Source organism: Anastrepha ludens, chromosome 3 (genome assembly GCF_028408465.1).
Source record: "Anastrepha ludens isolate Willacy chromosome 3, idAnaLude1.1, whole genome shotgun sequence".
NCBI classification, from domain to species: domain Eukaryota; kingdom Metazoa; phylum Arthropoda; class Insecta; order Diptera; family Tephritidae; genus Anastrepha; species Anastrepha ludens.
Genome location: NC_071499.1, coordinates 66,085,866 through 66,107,505, shown reverse-complemented (window position 1 = coordinate 66,107,505; position 21,640 = coordinate 66,085,866). Strand labels below are relative to the sequence as shown.

Here is a 21,640-nt window from a genome sequence, read left to right as displayed (position 1 = left end):
GTTATAAAACCATAATAATTTATGCAGTTATTGGCTGGATCGATAGAATTTCTTTTTTGGAATTTGATTTATGTCATTGTCCAGCTGAAACAATTCCCTTTCACCACTACAGTGAATAAAAGTAAATAATTGGCGCGTACACTTCTGCCAGAAGTTTGGGCGAGCTCCTCCTCCTATTTCTGGTGTGCATCTTGACATTGTTCCACAAATGGAGTGACCTACAATTTTAAGCCAACTCTGAATGGCAGGCATTTTTTATGAGAAGATTTTTCATGGCAGAAATACACTTGGAGGTTTGTCATTACATGTCGAGGGGCGAGCGCTATTGGAAAAAAAACTATTTATTTATTTCATGCACGGAGAATCGAACTTACGTATTCCGAATGGTAGTCCCGCACCAACCCGTTCGGCCACTCCAGTGACCAACCCCACACCACTACAGTGGCCTAACCTTTAAACTATCTCTTAACCTTAATTGTGTGCTAAAATGGGATTGTATTTTATGCAGGGGTTGCATTAAAAATATCCCGAAATCCCAGTATAACGATTACCGCTAATATTGGCATCAAGAGAATTACATATAATTTTTTTTATTGCCTGTCTACTTGAAACTTACGTCCGTTTGAAAGTAATTGAAAGGTAAAAATAACAAAAAAGCAGCATGATGGAGACATGTGTATTTTTCAGACATTTGCTACGTTTTTTCAGAGTGTGAAGATTATTTTTATTTTTACTATATGCGAAAATAGATGTGCCGTGCACAGTTTTGTTCGTCACATAAGTATTTCCGTTTTTTGTGCTTAACGGCAAATGAATTTCCAACCAATTTCAATGAAAGCCGACATTCTCTTAATTTTTTGCTTAAAGAAGACTTAAGAGCTTACGAAAGGTAAGACCAACAGTGAATGAGATAATAAATACCTCATGTACCAGCTAATTTCTATACCTACAGGTTAATATACACATATGAGTGTAGGTATACATATGCACATACTAATTCACACATGAACGTGCACTATCATAGCTTATTGCTATGCCTACGAGTATTTTGTCCAACAAGCATGTGTAATTATATCGGGTGCTTTTTCAAGAGCTTGATAACTTAAAATGATAATAAAAAGCAAACATATTTTTGGAATGAATTTTTATTTTTATTTTAATCTGGTAGATAACTTGATGTCATTCATTTTTTGAATTTGACATCCGGTACATATCCGCCGCAACTACGAGTTATATGGTCCACTCGATCGGTTCAATTTTTGAATACTTTTCCAATAAATTTGGCCGTGTGTCATCAATGGGGGCTTGAATATTGCAATAAATCGATTGTTAAGCGCGTTGTAAGGGAAGTTGCGTCATCTTGTTGAAACCAAATTTGATTAATGTTTAGCTGAATGTTTGCTTGGAAACAAAAATTCATTCATTATGGTTCGATAGCGCTCGCCATTTCGAGATACATCCTCATTTCGAGAGAAATAAGGCCCTATGATGTGGTCTTTGCACTATGAACTTCACGAAGAGATTCTTTTTTTTTCAGAGTAAATGCCCACAATTTGGAAGCATTGTTCTGGCGTTTAACCATTCATGATGGCTTGTTCTTCTTCTCAACGTCACAGTCTTTGGTGAACCATTGCTTCTTTCACAGCTTCTTGCAATCGATCGCGATTTATAGCCACTCCCCTCCAACATTGCACGTTCATTTTCCTAAGATCAGCTTCCACATCTTTCAGCCATCTTTTCATCGGGCGTCCCCCATTTCTTTCTCCAATTGGGCGAAGATCTAGTGCCTTTCTCGTTGATCGCTCCCTTGGTATTCCAGCCACATGTCGCAGCCAACTAAGTCGTTGAGACTTAATAAATCTTATTATAGTTTCTTTCTTAACTATGTCTTCCAGTTCTGCATTGTGCCTAATGCGATAAGTCCCATCTGCCAGTCTAAGGAAACCATAGACCTTTCGGAGAACTCTTCTTTCAAAGCACATTAACTGTTTTGGCTCGTTAGCTTTCAGCGCCCATAGTTCACGGCCATAGGTAAGCACAGGTCGTATCAGTGCTTTATACATTCTTAATTTTTGCTCACGCGATAATATTTTTGATCTGTGCATTATACGCTTTGTTCACTGCCCGTATTCTATCATTGATTGCTACCGACATGTCTTGGTTTGCTGATAATGTAATGCTCAAGTACGTGAACTCATTTACACATTGGAATGTGTATGCCCCACACTCCAGATTATTGGATACAATATTTAATCTTGACCGGACCATATATTTAGTTTTTCCTGCATTGATTACACAGGCCTGCGAAATTTAACTTTTTTCAGTTTCTAGAATGGCTGTACTTGTTTCTTGTAGTTTTTTATGCGCTGAAAACGAATCTGACCTTCAAAATGCTCCATCACGTCAGGATTTTTGGTAAATGAAGCCTAAAAGGTCAAAAAATGGCCATTTTAGCCATTTTTGATAACTTTTTTTGGGATAGAAATTTTTTTTTTTCAATTTTTGACGAAAAGGTAGCATAGTACAACTCTTTAGCTTTAAAACCCATTTTTTTAAATTATTGTACGATTTTTTAAAAAAAAGTTATGACATTTTGAAATTAACAGTTTCAGTTACGTATACGTTGGGTATAACGTCTATTGGCGTAACTGAAACTGTTAATTTCAAAATGTCATAACTTTTTTTTAAAAAATCGTACACTAATTTTAAAAAATGGGTTTTAAAGCTAAAGAGTTGTACTATGCCACCTTTTCGTCGAAAATTGAAAAAAAAAATTTTCTATCCCAAAAAAAATTATCAAAAATGGCTAAAATGGCCATTTTTTGACCTTTTAGGCTTCATTTACCAAAAATCCTGACGTGAAGGTCAGATTCGTTTTCAGCGCATAAAAAACTACAAGAAACAAGTACAGCCATTCTAGAAACTCACCCTCGCAGGACTGTGTTATCAGTCCAGCTAGATGTATTCTTTCCTCCAGCTTTTTGTACGCAGCCTGCAGGTCATTACTAGTTTTTGCCATTATTAGTATATCATCCGCATAGGCATACGTATGAAATGGCTGGTTGTGATCAAATGCCTGCTGAAAAGCGATAGATAGACAGTGAATATCAATGTCGCATTCATATAGTTTGCATGACTATGAAGCCTTGGTTAATCGTCGGCCAGTTGACTCTAAAGCCTGCTTGGTAATCATTTGGTATTTCTTCAGTATATTGGCTCAGACTTAAATATAATACATATATTTGTGAAGAACTTGTGCCCTGAGTTTGGTAGCGATATGCGTCTGTATTTTCGGCAGTTTGCTTTATCGGCTTTTTTATGTATTGGAACAATAATGCTTGTCCACCGTTTCCCATATTTTTATTATTAGGTTGTGCAGATGTTTGGCCAACTCTATTCCACCATATTTTAATAACTCAGACGGTACCCCATCATCACCACTACTTTTATAATTTTTCAGTTTGTTTATGGCGGTTTTTATTTCCTCAAAACTCTGGCTGCTTATATCACCTCAGCGGTATGCAATTCTGGTGTTTCTCATTCTTATCTTTGTACATTTAGAGTTTCATTGAAATGTTTCTTCTAACAATGAATAAGTTGCTGTTTATCACTTAGTGTTTCTTCACTTTTGTTTTTGACAACATTCGTCCGTGGGTAAAGGATTTGTTCAACTTCTGTTTCTTGCTGAACAGAAATGTCAACACAGTTTGCCATTCTCAGCTGTCAAACCATATTAATTGATAGCGACAGTTCTCATGCAACTAAAAAAACACTCGCTATATATCGATATAAATTTACTTAATATAAGATAATTGCTTTTCTGACGTTCCTTACATATATATGTACGTATGTATATATTTGTATTAAATGTAGTTAAGAAAATATTATTTAACAATTTAGCACTTTCTCATATGCGTATAGGCTATAATGTAAGTATGCATGTTAAAAATGTGTTCTCTAGTTCCTATAAACAATTTGTTCACATTTCTAATGAATGAGTTGTTTTTGGTTGCGTCCTACGTAAAGTTTTGTCTAGTAGTGTGAGCGATATACTTTTTGAATAAAACGGGTGTGTTTGCTTTCTGGCTTATGAGACGAAAACAATGTAGTATCATAAAGGGTGACTAATTTAAAGGTATCACATTTTGAATTGAAATAAAACAACAAATCTTTATTAGTTTTGTGTAGAACTATTAATGACTTTTATTTTTTAAAGACATTCATTTCCAAATATTGGCGGCAACTGCGCCGTAATTCAGCCATCGGTAAACCCCAATTCTTAATGACTCGCTGCAGGACTTCGGTCGGTATCTCATGAATAACTTTAGTAATGTTGTCTTGCAAAGCCTCAATCGAAGCTGGTTTATCCACAAGGCATTTAGACTTTACACACTTGGTGGCCAATCCACTGGTCCGAGATGAGATATATGTAAATTACTCATCGAAACGACCACGCAGTAAATTCATTATTTCACGGCCTATATGGCAAGTAGCGCCGTCTTATTGGAACCAAATGTCATTGAGGTAATCAGCATCATCATCAAATAGGAATTACAGCTCAGAGTGAGCTTTAGCTTCATCCACAATCCTCTTTCAAACTGCACGGTTCATAGCAATAGATCTCCAGCTCCTTACTCGTAGCCTTTTCAGGCCGGCTATGACTTGGTCAAGCCAGGTTATCCTTGAACGCCCTTGAATTCGGAGCACTTTTCGTTCAAGCTCCTTTCGTCTTTGCTCGTCAATGTTCAGCGCTCGCAGTCGTAGGACAGCACCGGCAGGATTATTGATTGATAGAGCGTTAGCAGTTTGGACTTCAGCAATTTTGTGTGGGCTTTGTTTGCTGCCATTATTCTGTCTTGCATTGTGTCGTAACTAGTGTTGTCATTTTTTATGAATACTCCCAAATATTTGAAGTGTTGAACCCCTTCAAAGGTAAATGTTCCGATTTTGTTGTTTTCAGGACTTCGCCTTTCTTCGCTGCGGGAGACCTTCAGATATTTATTTTTGCCTTCATTTATTCTAAGGCCTACTGCTTTTGCACGACATTTAATATTACAGAAGATTTCAATGAGATAATCACACGTGGAGATCACGGACTTCAATTACCGACATCAAAAAGTCGTTTAGCATGGCGCGATAGTGTTCGCCATTGACTGTTACATTGGCGCCAACCTCGTCCCATAGATCGCACCAAATGCTTGTTTTCAATGGATATGACTGTTCTTGAATGGCTTTAGGTTGCTCTTCTGCCCAAATACTGCAATTTTGCTTATTGACGTGGGCCTCATTGCTGAAAAAAATTCGGGTCCCAAAGTGATTTGTAAACGTTGTTGAGGCGTAAATGTTTCCACGATCAAAAGTCAATGAATACTAAAATAAAAATTATGCATTTAGTTTGACAGTAGTCACGCATGATCTGTCAAAAAACTTTATTGGAAAAAGTACCTCCAATCTGATCACCCCTTATGAGGATTGTTATTTTAAGTGTGGTACACAGTATTCCATGCTATTTTAATACAAACACAAAAGGAATGCTTTTCAATGCAAATAACTCACAAATTTCCTCACAAGCAAAAGCTGTCTAAGTGGCCTTAAGAAATAATTGAGTTATTATCTAGTAAAAAATGACTCAAAGACAAAGGATGGCTAATTTTGCGCCAACTTGTTTAACAAGTAAATAAGATATTATTTCATGTGTGTTTGTTTTGGATTAGTCATATACAAAAGGCGTCTGTTTTCTATACCTGACTGAGGCATTGTATTCACATTACAGAAAAAAGTGAACCTGATTAAGACGAAGTAAACCAGAGTAGAAAATGGTTATATACGTATATATATATATGAATGAAGTTGCCCAACAAACCTTTTTTTACCAATTTCTGATGCGTTTGGTGTGAAATGATGATGAAAATGATTTCTCAGATATCCGATGTTAGTTGTCGAACAACATTTTAACAAAAGGGTTATAGTATTTTCAACTTAAAAAACCTTTTTACATGATGATTTTCTTAGATATCAAGCTGAGAAAATTAGTAATTCTCCACTTGATTTGGAAGGAAATTTTTCAATAGCTAACAAATAAAATATTTTTTTATTTTTTATTTTACAATGTTTTAAATAATTTAGATTAAAATTTAATTATATAAATTTTTTTATAAAGAAATCTCCGAAAACTCCATCGAAATTGTTCATAAATTTAACAAAAATGAACCGAAATCATCAGTGAATTTCATGGAATCGGAGTTATTGTAGATATCTCCAAAATTACAGTTTATCGCATTTTGACTGATAATTTGGGCTTACGAAAGGTCTGTGCAGGTTTCATTCCGCACAAGTTAACTGAGGACCAAAAATTGCTCAGAACTCAACATTCGAAAGACCTCATTTAGGAGGCGAGAAAAGACGAGAACTTCCTTTACAGCATTGTAACTGGTGATGAAATGTAGTGTTTCCAACCTGAGCCTGAACCTGAAAGTAGGCGTCAAAGTGCCGAATGGAAGGCCCCAGACGAGCCACCACCCAAAAAATTGCGCTTGGAGAAGGCACAAATCAAGTCGATGCTCATTTGTTTTTCCGATTCCAAGGGAATTGACCACAAGGAGTTCTCGTGCCAACGGGTCAACCCGTCAATGCAATTTTCTATCTTGGTGTTTTGAAGCATTTGGTGCATCGGATTCGTCGAATTCGCCCTGAATACCGCGAAAGAGAAGGCTGTCGCTTATTGCATGGTAAAGCACCATCTCATCTCTCTTGTGACTAGAAATTGCATTAAACCATTAATTACTCACCGCATTCGCTTGATATGGCTCCCTGTGGCTTCTACCTATTCGGAAAATTGCATTTTGCCATGAAAGGAAAACGTTTTGCGTCCGTAGAGGCCATCCAAAAGGCTTATACCGACATCCTGAAAGACATTCTCTTTCGAAAGCAAAACAGTGTATTGAGGCCAGAGAGGACTGTTTTGAATAAATAAGCTCAAAGTTATCAGAACAAGGCTACAGTCGTTTTTATTATTAGCCCTGTTTATTTTGGTCTTCACCTTGTAGGTGTTCCTTCCATATGAAGTGCTATATACATTCTTGTATATTTACACTTGCGTAACACATAATAAACACGAATAAAATAGGACAAAAGTCGCTCCGGAGCCATAGTTTGGTCGGAAAAATTACTGGAAATTTATTTTTATATATTTTTTTGTATTCGTTTATTATTCCACCTGGGAACATAAAACATTTATATCATATTCTATTAACTTCTGTTCTCTTTGCAACATCCCACGTTTGGTTAACTGCTTCTAACTCACGAGGTTGGAACGCCTCAACGTATTTCGTGGACCGGGTCGTCTTTGTCCTTTAGTTTTCGATTCCAACGTTGTTCTGCATTTACTTTCCCTGCCCTTTTCTGAGCGTGTACCAGATCCTTCGCCATTTACCCTCTCTTAGCATCTTTCGGATTGGTTCTTTTTCGGTGATCTGCCACAAGTCTGAAGGCTTTGTAATTTCTGCGTATGCTTCTCGACACCAGCCCCTTTCACTGCCATGTAAGAGTGTGGATTTCACATGCATTAAATATTCATATTTTAGTTTTCTGTGAAATTTGTCTACTTTTTCAAACGCCCAAAAGCTAACCTAGCTTTACGCAAAAGATTTTCTGCGTCTTCTACGGCTTCTCCGTTAGTCGCTACTATAGTACCAAGATAGCAGAAACTTTCTTCATACTGCACCGCTTCCCCCTCGATAACAATATTGTTGTGACTTGTATTACTGATTCGCATTGCTAGTGTTTTCTTGCTGGTTTTTTTTTCTATATAGTAAGTGAAGAAGCGATTTTCATACAAAGCGATTCTCCCCAATGTTTGCTTTTTGCTTATATTTGCTTGGACAAATCTTTTTGGCGCACTAACCTTAGCCCGTGCGATTTTTTCGCTTTCGGTGGAGTCCAGGAAATTGTCTGCTTAAAATTTTTGTGGAACAATTTGACACTTTAGCCGACTTTTTTAATGAATTTTCATTAACTTGTTTTGAGGAGAAGCCTAAAATTACCATTTTTGCACAGAAAAAGTCATTTTTAATTCTATTAAAGAAGTCTGAGGACAGAAATTATATTTGAAGTATTTTTATATGTAAAATTTGAAATAAAATATTCACACTTTCGCCTAAAATTTCAAAAGTTTAACCTTCCATGAAAAAAAAGCATACTCTACGGATTAGTATTATCTTCGGCGAAATTGATCCTGGAGATATTCTCTTTCATAACTATTAGAGTTTGTTCGTGTTGAGTAACATTTTTATGAAATTGTTGGGCTGAGTAATTAATTGCAACAATTTTTAAATAAAACTTTTCTAAATAAATTGAAATTCGTTAATATCAAATTATGAAGAATGCTGAATCTTAACTTGAGAACTAAGTACCTATATAAGGTTTATCAAACGTTGGAGAAAATGTTTTTTAGTGTTTGCTGGGTGTAGGCATGTATGCATTTACATATGTATCTATGTATATACGCATGTATTTACGTATATGAGAATGTATGTTGAAGTAATTATGGGTGAATGTGAACTAATATGCGAAATAAAAAATATTAAATCTTCATTGAGTATTAATTGTTCAGAAACCCTCTCAAACCGTTCAATTGAATTTCGTAAGCAAGAGGCAAGTGCTAAAAGTCACTCATTTACTCAAATGAAAAACAAGTGGAGACATAACAAAAAGACGAGCAACTCATACTCGTGTGTACATAATAGCCATGTATGTGTCTATATGTGTATGTATACTCGTATGTGATAGAAAATGACCAAATTGAAAGAACTGCAAACATGACAAAAAAAAAAAAAAATCACTTGAGTACTAGGCCAATGGAGAGTATCTGGCTGTCGAAAGAAGAATTTATTATTTGTAGCAATAATTGCAATTTTGCAGTTTCAGTTGTAAGAAAGTATCCACCGAATACACACAGTTAGTGAAGTGAGTGAATATTTGTGTTAGAACAACGTGTGAAAGTGACCGAAATAGTTGGGAAAACGGTTTAGTAAGAAAAGTGCTAAAAAAGATAAAACGAGTGCGAAAGAATGTTAAATAACTGTGTCAATAAAATAGGCATTCAGAGTTGTAAAGAAAATACTTTCGAAATACCTCACTAAAATATGCTTTAGCACAGACCAGCAAATTGAAAAAAACACTTTTTTTTAACAAATTTATATTTATTCAACGTGCTACATAAGAATGGATAAGTAGCTCATGAAAATAAAGAGACAAGAAGAAAAATCGGCGACAAAGGCAAAGAAAAATTACGCAAATTTAATGTGGCGAAAAACAACCAAAACGAATTTATTTTAATTTATAGCAGCTGAAATACCTTCAACTCGCAGTTTAAATGCAGCATATAGAGCAAAAAAAAAGCAATTTTAATTTATATGTAAACAGATACATTAAAGACAAATAATGTATGCATATTTGTGATCAAATATTTAAATATACTATATAAATAAAAATAAAAACAGGCAATAAAAAAATTGAATGCGTGCAAAACGGAAAATCTCATGAAAATATAAGTACATTAATTCACATACATATATAGACTGTTAGAAAAAATCATCAGCAGCGTGTTGCGATCTACTTGCATGCCAATCGAGAATATTATACATTCAGTGCCAAAAGAACTCACGAATATCGTGGACGCTCTCACGCTTTCATAGCGCGCAAAATTTCAAGTGCATAACTCAAAGAAAATCGAAAATAAAATACCAAAAGACATAAGCCTACAAATATTTTTACGAATGCAATCAGTGTGAAATGTTTTAAAATTCTTGCATCATTTTTTGACGCTGCGCAAAAGACGTCATTGTACTTGTTAAAGCACATTTGCTCCATCACTGGAATTCGCACGTACATACATACATACATACACATAAAGAAAACACAAAATCAAAGACAGCAAAAAAAACAAAAAAATTACAGCTACAGAGTGACGCGTAAAGTGTGAAGAGAGTGTGCGAAGACGTTAAAATATTTTGGTTTATATCTGAAATTCTGCTCGCCAAGTCTTAGCGCATCTAGCAGTGCGCCGATACTAACCACATACACACATATATTCATATACACATACCCACACACACTTACATATATACGATTTAGACGACTGACGAACACTTCGTTGTGCTTGCGAAATTTACCGACCGCCGTTTTAAACACCACTCCTCCAATCACTTGCTCATTTGCCCACTTGCCGGTTGCTCGGCCTTGCTCATCCGCTTCGGTTGACAATTTTCCCGGCACGGGTTGGCGCTTTTACTACTACTCAGCACCAACACCATTGACGTTGCCTTCCTCTTTTTTCGTGCCAGTCTTCGGTTGTCCTCTTCGTACACTCACATAGTTTAGAAGTTGCCATCGTTTGGGGCTTCGCCAGCATTCAAGCATTGAAGCATCCAAATCATCATCATCATCACCATCATAGCCGTCAGCAGGCGCCAAACTCTTGAGTCTTCTCGAGGTATAGTTGGAAGAGCGGCTACGATAGGCGAACAGTCTGCTGAAATCCGTCGTTGTCGTCGTTCGCTCGTAGTTGATATTTGCGGCGAAATAATTTGTAAAATTCGTTATCCGTCCATGCCATGCGCGATAAAATCACACAACTATTTTGCTTGCAAAAGAACGCATGCAAAAATAATACAACAGATAATCGAGGTGCGTGCTTATTAACGGATTTAATACATTTAGAGTACATACATAGTGTAGTTATATTTATATACTACGCGCATGTATATATATGTTTATATATATACATATATATGTATATACTGTTTTTCGATATGCGTGTGTTTCTGCCACCTACATAATTTTACTTATTTTTTAGTATTGTCTTTAAATTTTTCTAAAAATAAATCGAATGAAGCGGATTTCCAAAGGCAAAACGTACATTTTCGGAAATGTTGACGTATTCTAATAAATGAATGAGTAATATTTAGTATAAAAGATGCTAGGAATAAAATGCAAAAATCAAATCAAAATCAAAAAATAAATAAAATTAAATTACTTTAAATTAAATACAAGGTGGGTGATTAATTTTGTGCCACCTTGTTCAATAAAATACAATGAAATACAACAAAATAAAATGATATGAAATTTAATAAAACAAAATAAAATAAATCATTGAGAAAACAGGATTAAAATAAATTAAATAATTCAGTTTAATTTAAATAAGTATAAAATAAACGAAATGAAAAAGAATTTTAATTAGTTTAAAAAATAGTATAATAAACAAAAGTACATTAAATAAAGATAACAAACTAAAGAAATATTTCGTAAATTTAAATAAAAAACAATTAAAACAAAATTAATTAAATTGAATTTGATTGAATTATATTCAATTTATTTTAGCTAACTAAATTAAATTAAAATAAATACAATAAACTTAAATACAACACAATTAAAATAAAATCAAATTAAATATGGTTGCATTATTTTAAAATTAACTAATATAAATAAAACAAAATTAATTAAAACTGTACCCAACAAACTAAAAAAAATTATTAAATTAAAAACAGAATTAAAAAATAAAATTAAAACTAATATAAATTAAATTTAAATGAATTTAAATTAATTAAATATGATACTATAAAATAAAATAAAACGGGATGAAGAAATTTAACTAAATTATAATAAATTTAATAAAAAAAAAACTAAGTAAAATTAAACAAAACAAACCAGAAAAAATGTATTTAATTAAAAATAATTATAATAAATAAAATTAAATTAAATTAGGGGAAAATTATTTTATCTATTTAAATTGAATCAAACTGGGTTAAATGAAATTAGATACAATTAAATCAAATCAAATAAAATAATATATAAAAAAATTAACCAAAATGAAACTAACAAACGAAAATAAAAAGAAAAAATCTAATAAAAATAATATGAAACAATGAAAAAGAATAAAAGAAAATAAATTAAAACAAAGTCAACTTAAGTAAAACAAAAATTATAATAAAACATAACCTAAAAGTAACTAAAATAAAATGATACAAAAAAAGTTTTTAAATAAAATTACTTAATAAAATATTGCATAAAAAAGCTGAATAAAATATAATACCATAAAAAGCGGAATTACCTATAACGCGAAATTATAAATTTAAAAAGTTTAAAATATAATACAATTTTATTTTTACACCGTGCTGCATTTTTCATTAAATTTGAAAAACTATCAGAAAAAATGTTTACTTTGACTATATTAATAGTGTTAAATATAAATGGTTATTAAAATTTTACTAATTCTGTGACTCTCTACTTCTTTTCTTTCTTTCTTTATGATGTGCGTTGCGTACAAATGTGAATCTTTGGCATATTGTGAAAAAATGTATCAACAACTTACACTTGACTCAAATCTAAAATGTAAAAAAAATAATAAAATCGAACAGGACATAATGTGCCAATTAAAGTCACGAGCAACGGGACAACGAGTGCCAATGGGTCTCTTGGGGCAGAAGGGCCCGAAACAGAGACCGACTCATCAGGGACCGGGGGGATGCGGAAGCCGTTGGAGAGGAAGGGCTCAGCGCCGAACGACGCTATTCACCTCCAGAGACGGGTGGGACTCTTCAGTGGGGTGGCTTTAATTGTCGGGACCATGATAGGTAAGTGAAAAGAAGATAATCACTACCATAAATAACACATATATTCATGTTCAGTCATCTATTATACTGCGATCTACGTATATTTCTCCTCATGTCTATGAAATGTATAAAATATAAAAGGTTTAATACTTATGTACCTGCTTAGTTAGTTATATGTTTTATATAAAACTAAAAAAAAAATTGTATGCGCCTAGACCAAAAGAGGTATCAAATAATTTAATAATAGGCAGAGAGGACCTTTGATATTACGCGACATACTTTTGTCGGCTCTAACTTGGATAAGAGATGTGATGTTAGAAGAGATTAGATAAGTGTCTGTTTTTTTTTCAAGCTAGACAAGAAAACGCTGTACATAACCCTTATGAGTGCTTTAATTTCGCACGCTGAAGACCGGTACCCCATTCAAAATATAGATTTGCAATCTTGAGGTAGTGCCTAAATTGATCAAAAACATTAACAAATAGGGTAGAGACCAAGTAGAATATTCAAGTCATACCAGTATTTTGGACATTGCTGTCAATTCTTCTAAAACTTTTTATTTGTAAAAACTAAACTGTTTTGATATTTTATGTTGAATATTATAAAAAAAAAGTGGGCATAGTGTCGTTGTCTGTTACCTGCACTCAAATAAGAAATTTGAATATTCGTTTCATGGTTAAATCGATATTTGATATTGGTGACAAGAATCTTTCTTCATAAGCTTCTAACACATATGCATACATACATTTTTAATGCTTGTCAAATGACTTAAGGCCCATTTCAAATAACCACATACCCAGTTTTACATCCCTAGCAAATGTAGGGAGGGAGACATAAATATCTTTTCCGATAATCAAGCTGCTACGGTCAATGCCCTATCGTCGCCATGTTGCAGCTCTCTTCTGGTCAACTCCTATAAGGAGGAGATCAAACGTCTCGAATGCGCAGGAAATATTTGAAATGAAATTGCCAATGAGTTTGCCATGAACGGGTCACAGCGATGGTCACCGGTGGATGATTGGAACTCATACGGAAAAATTTGGACTTCCGTACAACGCCCATTGCAGAGAAAAGGACTGTTGAACACTTTCTTTGCAAATTTTAGGGTTTGGCGGCTAGGCGCATGACGGGGATAGCCTGCGGCAGTACTCCAGCCTAGATCCCTTTTCTCTCCTTCACTGTATCAAAAGTACGGAATACCTGTGTATGGTTTTTCTTCCTTTAAGTATTGTAATCTTTCGCAGGTAGTGGTCTACATTATGGTATCAGAACGGCAGTCTAGTGGTACTTGTGGTTCGAATCTTGGTGAAACACCAAAGTGAAGAAAAAGGTTTTTACCTATAGCGGTCGCCCTCGGCAGGCAATGGCAAATATCCGAGTGTATTTCTGTCAGGACAAAACCTCCAAATAAAAACATATCCGTTGCCTTTCGGTGTCGGCTTAAAACTGTAGGTCCCTCTATTTGTGGGACAACATTAATAATCGCGCCACAAATAGGAGAAGGAGCTCGGCCAAACACCCAAAAAAGGGTGATGCGCCAATTATATATAATTATTTATACAAAAGCTTTTAGGTCACAGTATCTTTCAGTTTTTTATTGCTTACTCTCAACTTTTCTATTTTTCCGACTCAATAGATGCTTGGAAAGATAAGATTCAGTTAACTTATAAAAAATATCTCATTAGAGACTTATTTAAGAAACCTCTCGAAAAGCCCAAAAAATATGAAGCCTTTCCAAGAATATCGATTAAAAGACATACATACATACCTGCATTTGCTTTCGATCTCTTAACTGAATTTCTTCACAAATAAATAGCTTTTTATTATCTTGTGGGGAGCTGAATTAGCGTCAATTTATAATCACTTAACGCAAATAAGCAATTTAATTAAATAAAACCACAACAATTTCTAATATATGAAAGCATGTATAAGTAATTTAGATACACAAAGCGCATTTAGCGTACATCTATTGAGTTTTTCTTTAGAGTTATGCGCAATTCTTTTGAAATCAACTAATTAAGTGTTCATTGTTTTGAGTGTAAAGGTTGTGCGTTTATAAATAAACTCTGTTATATGGCTACCTCGACATTGTCCAATGATATCATACATTGTCCTGTGGTTACAATGTTGCACTACCTTTTCCAGCATAACCGATCTTACGTCCATGTCGTCAATCGTAAGTGGTTGTCAGTATAAAACTTGACTAGACATATTTAAGAAAAAAACAGCAGAAATAGTCAACTCCCATGTCCTGAACTTATATTTATCAGATCCATTGCTGGCAGTGATTCGGTCACTTAAAAGTGTTCTAATAAAGTTGAAAGCTTTTACGCCGCACTGTGTTGATGGAACCTTTTAGCTATTTGGGGATATTAGCATTGCCGTAGGAAATTATTAAGGTGGAAGTATAGAATCACTACATGCAGTACAATGTGGGCAAATTGCTCTCTACACGAGGGGTAAGGAATATAAATTTTTGGAAATACATTTGCACTTTTTGTAAATGCAAGCAAATTCTAAACGTAATCCTAAATAACAGCCTTTAACATTTATCTGCGGAATATTAACAAAACAATTTATGTGATTTAAGGAGATTTTGCTTTGAAGTCAATAAATTCCGATTTATTAGAAAAAAATTGCACTTGCACTTTTATTCAAATGATTACTTAAGCTAGGGCTATAAATGATTTATTGATTAAATATTTCGAGAAAGGCATGCTATTTACTGCCTGCAGGAAAAAGGTGATAAGCCAACTTAATTTATCTTACTAAAAGTATACATCTATATACGAAATAGACCCCCGTAGCCGAATGGCACCGGCATATATATATATATATATATATATAATTGGCGCTTACCCCCTTTTTGGGTGTTTGGCCGCGCTCCTCCTCCTATTTGTGGTGTGCGTCTTGATGTTGTTCCATAAATGGAGGGACCTACAGTTTCAAGCCGACTCCGAACGGCAGATATTTTTTATGAGGAGCTTTTTCATGGCAGAAACACACTCGGAGGTCTGCCATTGCCTGCCGAGGGGCGACCACTATTAGAAAAGTGTTTTTCTTAACGTTGGTGTTTCAAGGAGATTCGAATCTACTTCCTCCGAATGATAGTCTCGCACCAACTCATTCGGCTACGGCGCCCGCCATATGCTTATTCGAAAAAAATGTTGAGAAAAAAGTCATATATATACTGTACATATACAATACATATATATATTTTTTTAATTTCCGGAAAATTTTTTTTTTTCATATGTAGAAACAAGGAAGGGGAAGAAACAATAGAACACTTCCTCTAAAATTATCCAGATTTAGCCAAGAGTAGAGCAAGGTTATTGGGAAAATACTTTTTTGATACTCTTACAGAACCATCCGATGTTGGGATAAAACTGATTCTACGCTTCATAAGAGCGTCTAAATGTTTCCATGATAAATAAACGCTCAGCTTTCCGTGTTCCTCCATGGAACAACAACGGAGCTCCATGGTCTAAGTGAGGTGGCTATTCTAAACCGACTGCCACAAAAACCTAACCTAACGTACATGGTGGCACAAAATTAATCATCCTATCGAAAAGACGTACGTCAATCATATCGACGTTTATGAACTAAACAGCTGCAGTATACAAGCAGACAAGCAAGGGGATGCATAAAAGCCAAAATAAAATACTCAAAATATTCTTTTTATTTTTTAAAGCTATATAAAATCAAATTTTTTCTAGTGTTAGTTTTTTTAATAATTGCTGAGACATTAGTCGCAGTAGGGGCCAAGAATTGCTAATAAGTCATTAATAGTCACTATTGGATACTGTCTGAATACCGACTTAAACCAGAGCAGATATTTTTCTAATCCCTTCTTGGCGATTCTTACTGATTTACTATCCACTGCGTATACGTAATAAGCGTCACCTCGAAGTGAATACACTTGTTCGCCACTACAATTTGTACGCATAATTGCTAACAAATATATATACAAACATATTAACGCACATGCACATAAGAGTGTGTGAATCTCAGTTTTAAAACACTAAAATTTTGAATAGCTCGAATATGATCAAAAGTAAATAGCGTGAAATTGGGACATTAAAAGAAAAAACATAAAATATATGAAAAGAGAGAGAAAGAGAGGGCAAAAGGAAAGACAAACGCTAAATTGAAAAATTTACACAAAATGAGTTTAGCAAATGTTTTACACTCATTTTCATGCGTGGGTGTTTTGGCAAGCGAAGAAAACGCACGTAGTAATAAAAAAAAAAACACAACAACAAAAAAATAATAGATCCCATGACTATCTCCAAACCATTCATTTCTGGTTTTTTTTGTTTTTGCAAAAGCAATGCAAGTCTAGAAGATATCATAATAATAAACTTACTTTTTTAATAACCTAACATATCATACTAAAGATGGGTGTGTCAAATAAGCTGAAATTTATGTTTGTATATAATATACAGATAAACATATTTATATATTGTTTTTTTTTTATTAAAAAAAATAAATTATAGTATTATATAAGTCGGCAGGTTTATATATATACGCATTAGGGTGCATCACTATCCAAACAGAAAAAAACGGCACAATTTTTCCATCGAAATTTATTTTATTTTAAGACCCCGCCAAAGTATTTCGAAAAAATATTACGATTTATAAAAGTTGCCGATTTGAAAGTATTTTTTTAACATTTTTATATAGACTTAAGCTAAGCTATTCTATCATCTGAAATGATTTTCTAGAAAATTGTTTGTAAAATAATTTTATTTATGATTTTTAAAGGCATTTTCAAATCGATTTTAATATTTTTCCGAAATAATTTAGCGAAAGTCTTAAACAAGTTTTATAATTCGGATGGAAAAACCAAAAATTTTTTTGATGAGACACCCTAACATATGTACCTTAATATTTATGAAGTAAAACAAATTTTTTTGGAAGCTTAAATTAAAAATACCTGCTTTATTAATGCCTTAAATATTTTTCTTAGAAAATTCAATTCTTCCATAGTTCAAAAATGTAAGTATTAAAGTTTAAGCTCCGGTAAGCAATAAAAGCCTATAAACACCTGAAAGAGTGCCTTTAGTGGCCTATTAGTTGTCTATCCGAAGGTTATAGCTTGTGACCTCACGGCGCAATTTTTTTCAATCCCCGACTGGCACTTTCAGTACTCAGAGTGCACCGTCTGCTTTTCGAAGAAGGAATAGAACTATAGTTAGAAATAAAGACGATATACAAATCAGAAAGTATAGGGGTAGCTTCAGAGGGAAATGATTTATTATATTTATATCGCTGAAATACCTACAGGCATTCAAACAATTTATGCAGTGTGGTTTTTTTACTACAGTCACATGTTTTTCATGATATATTTTTTGTTTTCTGTTAATTTAGTAGAAAAATACAGTTATTGGTGTCATTATTACTACTAGATTTTTCAATCAGTTTTGCAGTTCGATAAGAAAAGCACAATTTTATGATTTGAAATATACTTTATTATTCAGTAAAGTCTGCCTGAACATCAATACGCATGATTTTTTTAGGTCTGGAAACAGATGGAAGTCGCAAGGGACCAAATCTGGTGAATACGATTTTAACCATTGCCAAAATGCTATTGTAACACGGTGCATTGTCTTGAAAAGAAAACAAATTTTTTTCTTTGCAAATTGGGTATTTTTTCACGAATTTTTTCCTTCACCTGGTCTACCTATAAGGCTTAATTATTTTACCAGTTTGCAAGTAATCTACCAACAAAATTTCCTTCGGATCCCAGAAACCTGATGCTAACATCTCTTTGCCTCCGAACTCGTTTCGGAGCCGATTAACCAGGCTCACACCACTCTTAAGCCTCTTGCTTTGATTTAGAATCACGATGATAGACCCAAGCCTCATCCATAATGATGAACCGATGAACAAGAATCCGCTTTAATCATTTGAAACCGCTCTAAATGTTGCTAAGAAAAATGCATTCTAATTTGTTTTTGTTCCTTTGTTAGCGAATGCGGCACCTATTGTGCACACAGCTTTTTGAAACCCAAGACTTCAGTCAAGGTATTGCTTGCACTGCCCAATGAGATGTCTAGAGCTTCCTGTCTAGATCTCTAGAGCTCCTGTATTTTTCGGATTCGATTTTTGGTGTTGTTGCTGTTTTTGGAGGTCGTTGACGTGGATCGTCTTCAAAGCTAGACGCACCTAGATGTTGTTTTAGAAGAAAACATGTAAGAATTGAGATTCTTTCAGTTTTCACTATTTTTATTCAAACTACGGCTCCTAGCAATTAAATGTGAAGAGTGGCATCATTTAAATGTCCACCATGAGCACGTCTACGGGTTACAGGTAAAATCCACCCAACAGTCAATTCATGAATGCAACTTTTTGCGCTACAGCAGCAATATTTTCAACAGATCGAGGGAGTCACTTTCGAAAGACCCTTATTGAAAAACATTAAACAGCGGATGAGATGGGCTAACTATTTAACTGGCAGAACTAGTACTGAATGCTTGGTGGATGTTCTTTGTGCCTCCAGCCACACATATGTATCCATCAAGCACTTAAAAGTTTATAAGTTCACACATCACTACAACGATCGCGTGCTTATAAATACTATGTTTATGTATAATCTTATCTTAATCTTATATAAAACTAAAAGTTACTCCTTTTAAGAAACAAAAATGAGAAGGTATATGTCTGCACACACATTTGCCAAATTGCTTTGAAGTCACCTCTACCTCAACTTGCTTGCTTTTATAGTATGTATCAACTCAGAGTAAATTTGTGAACTTCATTATACACAATTTTCTGCGTTCGTGCGTTTTGTCACGATAATTTGGCGCAGTTAACAGAACGCCGTTCTCAATGAGTTTATAATTTTCTAAGATTATTCAAGAACACCTATTAGCAATGAATATTAACATGACCCTGCACTCGGTCTATTGAATTCTTCAAATTTTTTTACTTATATACATTTATGTATATATTTTTACTTTTTATTCGTTGTGTATTAGTACCAGCTTTTTTCCCATTGTAATTATTTTGAATTTTTTTGTTTTTAATTTACGATTGTTTTTGGTTATGGCGCCCACAATATTTCAAAGCCTATTAAATGCGCGTCTATTATCACGAAATATGTATAAAGGATTTTCAGTTGACTGGCGCCAGCTGTGTTGGAAGGTCAGGGATTGTAGAATTCAAGCAACAAAAAAAAAAACAAGAAAAGCAGTATATGTCTAAAAGTAATAGGACTATGAATAAGTTCGTTACGGTTTTACAACAGGTGGCGTAACTTGATTATTATTCCATCGATCCACATTTCCAAACATTCATTGGAGAGCTACTGTCGTAAGGCACAAACGTCAGTATAAGTTTTTTATTTGAAGCGTAAACAACAATATTTTTACCACACTTGAAAATGTCGAATTTCGTGCCAAATAATGTGTTTTTGCGGGGAATTCTTCTTCATTATTTTAATATGAAGAAAAAAGCAGCCGAAAGTCATCGTATCTTGGTGGAAGTTTATGGTGAGCATGCTCTATCTGAGCGAACGTGCCAGAAGTGGTTTGCACGCTTTAAAAGTGGTGATTTTGGCTTGGAAGACGAAGAACGCGAGGGTGCGCCGCCAAAGTTCATGGATACCGAATTGGAGGAATTGCTCGATCAAGATCCGGCTCAAACGCAAGAAGAGGTTGCAAAAACTTTGGGAGTTGATCAATCAACCATTTCCAAACGTTTAAAAGCCATGGGAATGATCCGAAAGGTAGGCCATTGGGTGCCGTATGAATTGAAGCCAAGAGACGTTGAACGCCGTTTTATGGCATGCGAACAACTCCTTCAACGGCACAAAAGAAAGGGTTTTTTGCATCGAATTGTGACTGGCGATGAAAAGTGGGTCCATTACGACAATCCAAAACGTCGAGCAACGTATGGATACCCTGGCCATGCTTCAACATCGACGTCGGCGCAGAATATTCATGGCCTGAAGGTTATGCTGTGTATCTGGTGGGACCAGCTGGGTGTTGTGTATTATGAGCTACTGAAACCGAATGAAACGATTACGGGGGATGTCTACCGACGACAATTGATGCGTTTGAGCCGAGCACTGCGAGAAAAACGGCCGCAATACGCCGATAGACACGACAAAGTTATTTTGCAACATGACAATGCTCGGCCACATGTTGCACAAGTGGTCAAAACATACTTAGAAACGCTCAAATGGGATGTCCTACCCCACCCGCCGTATAGTCCAGACCTTGCGCCATCCGATTACTATCTCTTCCGATCGATGCAACATGGCCTGGCTGACCAGCACTTCCGTAATTACGATGAAGTCAAAAAATGGATCGATTCGTGGATTGCGGCAAAACCGACCGAATTTTTCACAAAGGGAATCCGTGAATTGCCAGAAAGATGGGAAAAAGTAGTAGTAAGCGATGGACAATATTTTGAATATTAAATTTGTAACCATTTTACGTCAATAAAGTTTCAAATTTCGAAAAAAAACCGCACGAACTTATTCATAGTCCTATTAATATATGTAAGTGTTTACGAAAAAATTCTCTTTAAAATGTGTAGATGTTTATTTAGAAAAAATATCTGTTAATAATGTTAAATATTTGTTTATAATGATGATATTGCATTTTAGTCAGGAAAATCATTTGCTGCATAGGGGGGCATTCTCCGTTCCGGTCATGGCCTCTAAGACCCTCGTTGATGTGATGACCTATATTTTATATATTATATATACTCCTTTTGACTGTCCTTCAGGATTGCCTTAGTTATTGAATACTGAATTGTACATTTTTTCGTTATTATGAAGTTTGAAACAGCGTTCGGGACTTTTATTGAGTAACACAACACCTTGCGAAATTTACTAATACGTTTGCGCTTATCCCATCCCTTTAAAACGATCCAAAATAAGCAGCAGTTGCATGAGATGTACATATATTCCAAAACTTGCATAGTAGTTGGGCTTTAGAGCTTGCTTGGTGAGCTTAAGATCATTACACTCAAGTGCTACCAATAACTCTAGGAATTTGAGGTTGGCACCAGCATCGGAG

At 34.6% G+C, this 21,640-nt stretch overlaps 1 protein-coding gene across 2 annotated transcripts in view; it reads left to right on the top strand.

Annotated features, from left to right (window-relative positions):
* LOC128858111 (b(0,+)-type amino acid transporter 1) overlaps positions 1-21,640 on the top strand; it is a 103,799-nt gene that overhangs the window by 57,388 nt on the left and 24,771 nt on the right. Inside the window, exons 1-2 of one of the 2 annotated variants that reach the window (XM_054094099.1) lie at positions 8,474-10,686; positions 12,417-12,632. In XM_054094099.1, the coding sequence (XP_053950074.1) occupies positions 10,614-10,686; positions 12,417-12,632 (289 nt within the window). In that variant the 5' untranslated portion in view covers positions 8,474-10,613. Of the gene's footprint in view, positions 1-8,473; positions 10,687-12,416; positions 12,633-21,640 lie in introns of those variants that run through there. The other variant, XM_054094100.1, reaches the window with a different exon arrangement.